This window comes from Ricinus communis, chromosome 10, assembly GCF_019578655.1.
Source record: "Ricinus communis isolate WT05 ecotype wild-type chromosome 10, ASM1957865v1, whole genome shotgun sequence".
NCBI lineage: Eukaryota > Viridiplantae > Streptophyta > Magnoliopsida > Malpighiales > Euphorbiaceae > Ricinus > Ricinus communis.
This window is the reverse complement of record NC_063265.1, coordinates 9,342,030-9,353,372: the sequence shown is the minus strand read 5'-3', so window position 1 is coordinate 9,353,372 and position 11,343 is coordinate 9,342,030. Positions and strand designations below refer to the sequence as shown.

Sequence of the window (11,343 nt, the reverse complement as noted above, 5' to 3'; positions counted from 1 at the left end):
TTTGGATTTAGGCTAATGCCAATGAAGCTATGTGTTAATTTTAAGGACTCATATTGAAGGGAAAATAACTATATTAGTGAAGAAACCCATTTAAACTAATTATTTGATAAATGGACCGATCTTGGGATAGTTTCTTTTGTTGAAGCCTAAAATAACCATTAAGATATTAGGTCCTTAATAAAGTGAGATTCTATATATATATATATATATATATATATATATATATATATATATATATATATATATGTAGGCTGAACTTGCTAAAATTATTAAAAGAATATAATGCAAATTAAAATATATTATTTGTCAACAAGTTTGTATCAAATTATATGACAGGATAATAAATATGTATATATATTATCCAACTTTTTGTCATATATTAATTGAGATACGCCCAAATTTTTCAATAGAAAGATTTTAATTTTTATAATTTATGTGTCCAATTGAATTAAATAATTTGTAACAAATTAATCTTTGCACATATTATATGCCTGTAGGTGTTTTAAGTACCACTAGGTTTTCTTTTCCTCATAAATGTCAACTTTTTTCTTAAAAAAATAAAAATAAATGTCAGATATCTTTAATAGATTGAGAATTAGATATGATCCATGAGTGAAATAGAAAATAGGAAAAAGAAATCTTCTATTGTTCTTTTTCTTTATAGCTTCTTTCCTTGGGAGGGAGTATCCTTCTTCTTACATGGTCTACTTAATATATATGTGATATCTTATTTCTGTTGTTTATTATAGATATAGAAACAAAGGAATGGATCATCAAGAAAGGCTTCTTGAACCAGAAGAAAGAGATGTTAGCCATGATTTGAAATGGAGAATTTGGGAGGAAAACAAGAAGATATGGAGGGTTGGATTTCCTGCTACGTTAGCTAGAACAACACAATATGGAATGTTTGTAGTAACACAAGCATTCATTGGACATATTGGAGAACTTGATCTTGCAGGTTATGCACTTATACAAATCATTGCCGTCCGCTTTGCTAATGGGATTTTGGTAAGAAATTCTCTAGTATTAATATTGCTTCTCTTGCAGATTCGCGTATACTCTTTTCCTGTAACTAGTTCATGGTTTTGATTTCCACACATATGTTCTGTATATGCTGTTTGTTTTAGCTAGGGATGTCTAGTGCGACAGAAACTCTATGTGGACAAGCATTTGGAGCAAAACAATATCACATGATGGGGATCTACTTGCAAAGATCATGCATCGTTAATTTTGTGACTGCAACAATCTTGCTTCCTGTCTTCATCTTCTCAGCACAAATCTTCAGATTACTCGGCGAAGAAGAAGAAATAGCGAATATGGCTGGATATATCTGCTTGTGGTTTATTCCCATTCTCTACTTCTTTGCCTTAGCTTTTACTCTCCAAAAGTACTTACAAACTCAGCTCAAGAACAGGATTGTCGGGTGGCTCTCTGCTGCCTCATTTGTACTTCATGTGCTTTTATCATGGATTTTCGTGAGCAAATTAAACTGGGGAATTCCTGGAGCAATGAGTGCTATGGGTATATCAAGTTGGTCGATAGTATTCGGAACCATAGTATATGTCACCGGTGGTTGGTGTCCTGATACATGGAATGGATTCAGTTCAGCTGCCTTCTCTGATTTAGTTCCTATGATAAAGCTCTCAATATCTTCGGGTGTGATGCTTTGGTAAGTCCATTTTCTTTGAATATCATTTTTGGTTACTGATGACTAACCAAAGAAATTGATGTGATTAAGCTGAGTCACTTGTTCTTCCTATAAAAACAAAAGAGGGGTTCTTCTTTATGCAATATTCATTCCCACGATTAAGTTAGATAAAAAGGTTTCGGAAAGATAGTAATTTATTATCATGTGAATATTGACTCGCACACCTGCTCAGCCGTCTTTATATAGAGAACCCTGATTCTCATTATTTGCTCATTATGCAAGTCGGAGTCCTACTAGGAATAGACTGGATGGATCCTACTAGGAGCAGACTAGTCAGAACCGAATCTTACTGTAATACATTGTGGCAGAACCGAATTCTCGTTGGTTCGTACTTGTAATTCTAATAATAGATGCCTTTCGAGGGTGATAATTGTCATGGCCCGCTGTATGAATAGTAAAGTAGCATAACGTTAAAATAAAAAAATGTATTTAGTAGAATTCATGATTATGTAATAATGTACACCTACTTATAGGATATATTTATATAATCCCATAGACATTATTGTTTGTTATCACTGTTTGTGACAACCAACATTACCTAATGCCTTTATCATCGGTTACAATGGTTGTAAGAGAGTATCTGCTTCAGTTATAGGAATTAGTGGTAGTTGATTTACATACAATAGCTGAATAAAATCTGTTTAATAAGGTTTTAATATCAACCGACTTGAAGGTGATTTATTATGGGGCTAACATTATTACATAAACAATCAAGAATGGTCAAAGAAGCAACACTATTCATAAAATAACTCGTTATACTAATCATTTTTCCTATCTTTATTCTTTCAATGCTAGCAGTTCAATCTCTTTTCATCGTTTATTTATTTTATTAGTACTTCAAAATTTTCTAAAAGAAATTAATCTATCAGAATTTAAATCTTTACTCGTCTTGCACCGTGACGCAGACACTTGATTATGCACTGGGCTTCTAGCCCAATGGTATCTCATTTCATTGTTTGGTGAATACAATTTTTCATAATTTCTCTTTCTTTTCGTTCTTTGCTTGTCTCAATAGCTTGGAGTTTTGGTACAATGCTGTTTTAGTCCTCTTAGCAGGGTACATGAAGAATGCTACAACTGAAGTATCTGCTCTGTCCATTTGGTAAAATACTGAAACCTGATTCCTTTAATTCGTTTTCGGAGATTGCTGTGACATTTATTCTAAATGAAAAACTCGTGCGGCAGCCTCAATGTCTCAGGCTGGGAATTTATGCTATGCTTTGGCTTCTTAGCTTCTTCCAGGTATGATTTCACATTGCTAAAAATAGTTGCATTCAGCTGATGAATATTGGAGCAACTGAGCCCATGTTAATTTGCTTCCATTTATAGCGTGCGAGTTGCCAATGAATTGGGAAGAGGGGATGCTAAAGCAGCAAAATTTGCAATTAAAGTCATCTTCACCGAATCAATGTGTACGGGGATTCTATTTTTTGTTCTGTGTTTAGCATTAGACCGCCAAATTGCCAGAGTATTCACAGATGAAGAAAATGTGATTGAGGCTGTGTCCCAGCTTTCTGTTCTACTTGCCTTCTCTGTTCTACTCAATAGCTTTCAGGCAGTATTTACAGGTATATACTAGTGTTTGTGGAAACCATTCATTCAGATACTTTACTTGACTATTCATTAACATTGTGACATGTATTTCTTCCAGGGGCGGCAGTGGGTGCTGGTCGACAGAGTACAGTTGCATACATTAACATCTGCAGCTATTACATAATTGGTGTGCCTATCGGTGTTGTTCTTGGATATGTGGCTAAACTGGAAATTAAGGCAAGTGACTCTTTTGATGATTCTATAAGAATGATGTGTTTCAACTGGTAATTCTTGCAACACAAAAAAGAAAAAAGAAACATCGCTACTCATTTTGCTGAGTCCATTCTCTCGTTTTGTAGGGTATATGGATTGGAATGGTAATTGGAGTTGTAATGCAAGTTATGGTACTCGGTTACATTACATTCAGAACTAATTGGGACGAACAGGTAATTAGTTAGAACATAATATTCTGCAATTCGATATAAAATTATCATATTTTATTGGAAGCTAATGTCTTGTTTTCTTTTCCTCTTTTTCTATCATTCTTATAGGTGAAAAAAGCTTCGGAACGTCTTAATCGTTGGCTATTAGAACCATCAGATGAATCTATTAACGAGAATGGAATCAGATAAATATCAAGTAGACTATTATTTGTGGAAAAGAAACTAGGATATTTTGATTAAGATTCTTTAGTAACCAATCAATCTTCTTGATGAGAATTTCGTTAACATAAAACCATATAATTTCCTAATAATTATACGGTGGACTGTTCTTTTCCATTCTATATCTACTGTAACCTGAGGCGGACATCGATGTCGGAACCCACCATATCATAACAGTCTCCTTTCTTCGGGCATTGGGTAGACATTTTAACTTACAAGGCCTGGCCTCGACGCTCTACCATTTTGGGATGGCTTTTGTAGAAAATAATGAAACTGAACAAAATAGTAAGAACTGAATTGCAATCTTTTAGTAGGTCTGGACTGTTTAGGAGGATTATTTACTACTTCCTGTTAATAAACCACGAGTACTAGGTACAAAATGTATTGTCAATCGTGACAACTTCATCTTTTATTATTCCTATCACCTTAATTACGCACAGCCTTTTCTTTTGATTTTGTTTTAAGGACTATAAGAACGTATAACGACCAGTTATCATTTCCCAACTAACTTGGTGAAAATTTCTGTTCACACGCATGAATCTTTCACCTAAAATTCCAGGTCTGATGCGAGGTCAATTGAGATTTAAAAAGAAAAGAAAAAGAATCTAATTTAATTTGTAAAATTCTTTATGCGGGAGAAGAAGTAATAATGACAACAAGTTTCGTTACTTTTTGTTGAGTAAAAACTAAAAAGTAGAATGATATTTATTAGTTATCAAATTCCACAGCCATTCAATCGACTACTAATGAAACACCAACTATTATGGCAGTAACCATAAGGAATTCTCCTTTTTAATAAAATTACCAGTTAATTTTTACCAAAAGAGAAAGAAGAAACTTAATTAAATTCAAAAAGAAATTTCAAAAGCACTTAATAATTATGATCATTTTGTTAAGTGTTGTGAGTTTAGGTGCAGTGGGTAGCTAGAGGGAGAGGAGAAAATGAGGAATTCAACACTCTCCTTCTCTCTCTAATCTCTGAGACTCTTCTGTGTCAACAGTCGGAAGCCAACTCCATACACAAGGCCAAGTAAGCTGCTTCTCCCCTTCTTCTTCTTTCAGCTTCTACATTAATTACATACACTAGCACCGTCCAATTCATGTGCTTCACATATATCTATATATTCGGCTATAGGTATAGCAATACAACCTCTTAAGAAATTTTTCTTTATAGCAATTGGAATCTTCTTGTGATTTGAGATTTCATGTGCTTAATCTAAAAGAATTAGCAGTTGCAAGTTTGATTTGCTCTTCTTGCAACTATTGTAACTACCATTCTTCTTTGAAACTAAAGTTCTAGTCAAAGATAACTGCCCACGATGCATGGACAGTACTGTCAACTGTATAAAGCAATCTTATTTTGACTCTAATGGGAATTAATAACTCAGTTGGTAATGGATGATAAATAACTATTTCCTGGAATATGTATATATGTAATTATAGGGGTAACTAAGCAAAACTCTAAAGAGAAATCCAACCAAAATGATTAATTCAGTTAGATTTGATTTGCTTTTTTTCTTTTTCTTTTTTTTAATATATACTTTTGGTTTATTTCTTTGAAAACCGAAATTTGTTCAGTTTAGTTCGGTTTTATTAACTTAAAAAATTTTCAATTTAATCAAATTTTTATTTATTAATAAGAATATTTTAATAATATTATAATATTTAATATTTATTATAATATTAAAAATAGTGTGTATTATAATAAATATTAAGTAATCTATTTAATCTTAAAAATAGATTATGGAACAGAAATTAAATTTTTTATTCTACTGATTAAGTAATCTAAAATATCCATATAGGCATTAATTATAAATACCTTCATTTTCGTCCATAATTCTTTTGAAAATAGCACTTTTTATTTCCCACATTTTATAAACAATTTTTTTATGAAATAGTCAATCTGTTAGCCATTTATTAATTTAAATTATATAATGTTGGTCTAAAAAAGTTGATATGTTATTTTACTCGAGGACAAAAGTGTTATACTGTATGAATATTAAGCACCAATAATTAATGGTGTAAAGCAAAAGAATTAGTGATCAAACTGTAAAACAGTGTGTATTCTTTTTCTACATTTCGCCTCTACTAATTGACATATCAAACATTAATATATGGTATTATTTTTTAAGTATTGCAAATCTCATTCTGCCAAGTCCCTTTAATCTGCATGATAAATTGAGTATTAGTTTTGATAATACATATAGAAAAATGTTTCTTTCTTTCTATCTTTAACTTTTTATGGCAAGGGATTCTTACTTAGTTGATTAATGTAATAAGCTGCAGTAGAAAAGGTCAAAAGGAATTTAACTATCTAACCAGAAGTGAGTCATCAGTTCTTTGTTACAGCCATAGAAACATTAACAAAATGGAACATCAAGAGAGGCTTCTTGGATCGGAAGCAAATGATAATAGTGATTTGAAAAGAAGGATTTGGGTGGAAAACAAGAAAATATGGAGGGTTGGATTTCCTGCTATGTTAGCAAGAACTACACAATTTGGAATGTTCGTAGTAACACAGGCATTTATTGGACATATTGGGGAACTTGAACTCGCAGGTTATGCACTTACTCAAATCATCATCATTCGATTTGTAAATGGAATTCTGGTAAGAGATCAAGATTTTTGGTTGGTTTCTCAGGTTACTTAACTTCCTTACTAGTTCTTGATCTTAGGTTCCAACATGTTGGTGTTGTAGCTAGGAATGTCAAGTGCAACAGAAACGCTATGTGGGCAAGCATTCGGAGCAAAACAATTTCACATGATGGGTATTTACTTGCAAAGACCTTGGATCATCAATTTAGTTACTGCAACAATTTTGCTTCCTGTCTTCATTTTCTCAGCTCAGATCTTCAGACTACTCGGTGAAGAAGATGAAATAGCGGATATGGCAGGATATATCTCCCTGTGGTTTATCCCCATTCTCTACTTCTTTGCCATTGGACTGTCCCTGCAAAAGTACTTACAAACTCAGCTCAAGAACAGAATTGTTGGGTGGATTTCTGCTGCCTCATTCGCACTTCATGTGCTCTTGTCATGGATATTTGTCAGCATACTAGGTTGGGGAATTCCTGGAGCAATGAGTGCTATGATTATATCATATTGGTCCATCATTATTGGAACGCTAGTGTATGTCTTCTGTGGCTGGTGTCCTAATTCATGGAGAGGATTCAGTTTAGCTGCATTTTCTGATTTAGCTCCTGCAATAAAGCTTTCAATATCCTCGGGTGTGATGCTTTGGTAAGTTCGAAATACTCATTGCGCTTCAATCGTTCAATCTCCTCGCATATAACTCCATTCTTTGCTTAATAAGATATTATCATAATCTCATTTTCTTTCCATCTGATCTTTTCTTTTCCCTTTTTCCACATGGCTTGCCTCAATAGCTTAGAGTTATGGTACAATGCTGTTCTAGTGCTCTTGGCAGGGTACATGAAAAATGCGACAACACAAGTATCTGCCCTGTCCATTTGGTAAGATCTTGGAAATTAACTCTCCATCTTTTACAGTTTCCTCTCTGATACAATCTTAATATCCCCGTTAAAATTTCTGTTCTAACTCTAAAATGATCCCTGCAGCCTCAATATCACCGGTTGGGAAATGATGCTATGCTTTGCCTTCCTAACTTCCTGCACGTACGTTTTTTTTTCCTTTTTCTTTTGAGACATGGATATTTCTATGCGTACAAACTGTGACTTATTGATCAAGGAGCTATATTGAGCTCTTATTAATATCATCTTCACCGAATCACTGTGTATGGGAATTTTCTTTTTCATTTTGTGCTTAGCATTAGACCGCCAAATTGCGAGAGTATTCACAAGTGAAGAAAATGTCATTGAAGCTGTCTCCAAACTTTCTGTGCTACTTGCCTTCTCTGTTCTACTCAATAGCTTTCAGACAGTATTTACAGGTAGGTATATATAGTGTGTGTGTATATATATATTACAATTAACAATTCACCAATTAGCTGATAGACTACTGCATTCAGAAGGTTTACTTGAGTGTCTGTGTTTTAATTACCAGGTCTGTTCATTACCATTCTGACATGGAAATTAATAATTTCTTTCAGGGGGTGCAGTAGGTGCTGGTCGACAGGGTACAGTTGCATACATTAACATCTGTAGCTATTAGCTAATTGGTGTGCCTATTGGGGTTGTTCTTGGATACGTGGCTCATTGGAAAATTAAGGTAATTACATGTTCAAACGTCAAAGATAATTACCTAAGTCGCACAATGTCACTTCATTTTGAATTACCTTCAATGAATTTGTTACTCAAGATATTACTGCTACTCAATCTTGACACTCTTATTTCAATTTTCAGGGTATATGGATAGGAATGGTAATTGGGGTTGTAATACAAGTTCTCGTACTTGGCTACATTACATTTACAACTAATTGGGATGAACAGGTAAATTTTTTATTTTTTCTTCTTAATGTTTCTGATGAATGACATTACAAAGATGGGATTGGAACTAAACTGGATTTACTTTCACCACCGTGCAGGTGAAAAAAGCATCGGAGCGTCTCGGTCGGTTCTTAAGACCTTCAAATGAATCTAGCAATGAAAATTCCATACAAGAAAGATCCAGTAGTTGATCATTACTGTAAGAGTGAATCACCCGAATGAATGATTTTAGAAGAGTAGCATGAATTCTCAAATTATCAGAAGTTTCACATATAAGCACTGTCCTATAGTAGTCCATATATTGATATATAAAAAAAAAAAAAAGAATTGTCTATATTTGGTGTATGTAATCAATTACATACTAACCGTCTCTTTTTCAAATAAAAAAAATTCAGTTATTTATCACTTTTATATATTCAATGTAACATTAATTCCTTTGTTATTATATTTTTATCATTATGTTGTAATAGATGTAATAAATTTTATAATATTTATAAAAAAAATAATCTAGTATAATTTAGATTTATTTCTCTATAATTAAGCCTATTAAATGATTTTTTAATGTAAGTAAACTATTGAAAAATAACAATTAGTATTAGAATGAGGAAAGTATCTATTAATTTTAATTAACAGGACATGTGTCAATCATCAAATACTAAAGTACACACTACTCTTATATATATGTCATTTTCTTATTTATTATAGTATATATATCAAGTTTAGATAAAATATGAATTAATTAACTGCTTGATTATAAATTAATCACCAAATTAGTAACAATTTTATTCGACTAAAATTCTCTTCACCTCCAGAGTATTTATTGTAGGCTCAATCTGATCCCAAAATGAAAATGTCCAAATCTCTTCAACAGATTGGAGAATAAAAGTTTCATAAGGTTTAGCCCCTCATTATTATTCCATCAATAACTTGACTTATCACATATATATGATAGCTGCTCAGCATTATCAGTAATCAAGACAATTAACCAGTTATGCATATTACATGGTTCTTCTTCATTGTTAAAGTAAATGTTCATAATGATCTCAAAATTCTATTATCAATTTTAAATGCAATTAGATCTTGAAAATTGATAGTAGTATCAGCTGGGAGACAGAATATTGCAGCAGGTTGTTATTATAAAGTTGGAGTGCCAATTAGAGGTCTTCTGGGATATGTGGGTCACTTGCAAGTTAAGATGAGGACTATCATTTTCTTTGGAAAATCTTTACAGGCATGGAAGCTTGAGGTAACTGGAATTAACATGTGTCTTCTGCCTTCGCTTTTCCTCTCTCCTTTTCTTCTGGAAAACTTTACAGGTGTCTGTTGAAGCGCATGCAGAAGAATCATATTGGTCCCGTCAACCTTTTCTATGTATCATGTACAAGGTACAAATGTTTTTCCCCATGTTAAAACAGCATCATATCCTCTGAATCAATTTCTAAGCTTCATAATATCTGCTTGCAGATGGGATCAAATAAGCCAATTAAATCTAAGTGCTTCATAAACTCATAATTTCTATATGGTGCACTAGTGGCTGAAAGGTCCATTTTTGAGCTAGGGTCATTATCTCCACAAGTTGCTATTCAATTTTAGATTGTACATCGACATTTTATTTATAAATGTCAGCGAATATTGATATAAAATTAAATTAAAAATTATTGATGATTTGTCTACAAATTTAATGGTATTTAACAAGGACTCTTTCATTCTTTCTGTAAATAAATAAAAGTGAATATTTTATATCAGTTATCAAATTAGAAGGAGCTTACAATGTTTTTCCTCTATAGAAAAAAAGTCTAAAGTTATTTAATTTGCTTCACCCCAATAATTATGTTCATTTTATTTTTTATTATCATTATTTTATTTTTATATTTGGCGAGAAAATATGCCCATATTTTATTTGAGACTGGTGAATTAAGGAGATAATAAAAATAATCTACAACTCTTAAATTTTTCAGTTTTATTTAATTGAGTTAAATATTTTTAACTTTATCGAGAATTTTTTTATACATATATTTATTCTATTAACTCTTATGTTTTTATTTTTATTTTGATTAATGATTATTAGGTTTTCAGTAAAATTATGAAAATTTAATGAAATAAAATAAAATAAAAAATTTAAGGACTTAAAGTTACATTTTGCAAAAAAGAAAAAGAAAAGAAAGGAGGGATGAATTTGAAGGACGATTCAGTAGTTAAGAATATCTAATCTGCCCGGATTTCCCGTGCCTCAAATAATCTTTTATAATATATTTGACTCTGACGTCATACACTTTGAAAAAAGGTTTAACGAATTTGGATTGCTCTGTTTTTTAATTTTTGACTCAATTTACCAAATAAGTAAATAATTTTATTTGAAATTTTATTATTTTTATTTAAGCTTAAGAATATTTAATATAAGCTAATTTAAAATTAAAATAGTATTTTGTTCATTTCCATTCCTTTTTTATATGTTGGCATTTTCAAGTCTTGAGAAAATATATTTTTTCCTTAAATTTGGTTATAATATCTAAAAATTAGCTTGTATAGAGTTTTTTAAGTTTAAAATAAAATTAATGTTATAAAAAGAATGAGTTGAACAAAATAGTAAAAAGTTGGTCTATTCTAATTCGACAAATATTCACTTAATATTTTTAGAAGTGTATTCAATTTAATATTTTATTCTAATTCTTTTAAAGATCTAAGCTTTTTAATAAATTTAATTATGTTAAGACTTTAGAAATTAAATAGCATTTTTAATTTTTTAAATTAACTCATTAATTAATATTTATTTTTATAAAAATACATATAGAGGAAGTATTTAGTGTATTAAATTAAAACTAAAGAGTAGTGTAATTATTTTCTCCATCCAATTTTAATAGGCTATTTTTAATTTACATAAAAATTAGAATATTAATTTTTTTTCAAATTAATATTGAACAGCATTATTTTTAGCTATTTTCTTATTAATAAATTTTTAAATATAATGCATAGTAATTTAAATATTGATAAACTTGCTTATGACAACCCAATAAGCAAAGCTTACCAAAATAAT

At 31.2% G+C, this 11,343-nt stretch overlaps 2 protein-coding genes across 2 annotated transcripts; both read left to right on the top strand.

Moving 5' to 3' along the window:
* The first annotated feature begins 573 nt into the window (after positions 1-573).
* On the top strand, positions 574-4,336 carry LOC8268585 (protein DETOXIFICATION 24). Its single transcript, XM_002530912.4, has 8 exons — positions 574-1,008; positions 1,128-1,669; positions 2,724-2,810; positions 2,894-2,950; positions 3,038-3,276; positions 3,360-3,478; positions 3,601-3,687; positions 3,793-4,336. Exons 1-8 carry the CDS (start codon positions 766-768, stop codon positions 3,871-3,873), a joined length of 1,455 nt encoding a protein of 484 aa, XP_002530958.2. The 5' UTR covers positions 574-765; the 3' UTR covers positions 3,874-4,336.
* A 131-nt stretch (positions 4,337-4,467) lies between these two features.
* On the top strand, positions 4,468-8,714 carry LOC8268586 (protein DETOXIFICATION 20). Its single transcript, XM_048370206.1, is given in 8 exon segments — positions 4,468-4,933; positions 6,240-6,511; positions 6,602-7,143; positions 7,290-7,376; positions 7,482-7,813; positions 7,973-8,091; positions 8,226-8,312; positions 8,408-8,714. Coding segments are annotated over 7 exon segments (1,500 nt in total). The 5' UTR covers positions 4,468-4,933; positions 6,240-6,271; the 3' UTR covers positions 8,501-8,714.
* The last annotated feature ends 2,629 nt before the right edge of the window (positions 8,715-11,343 follow it).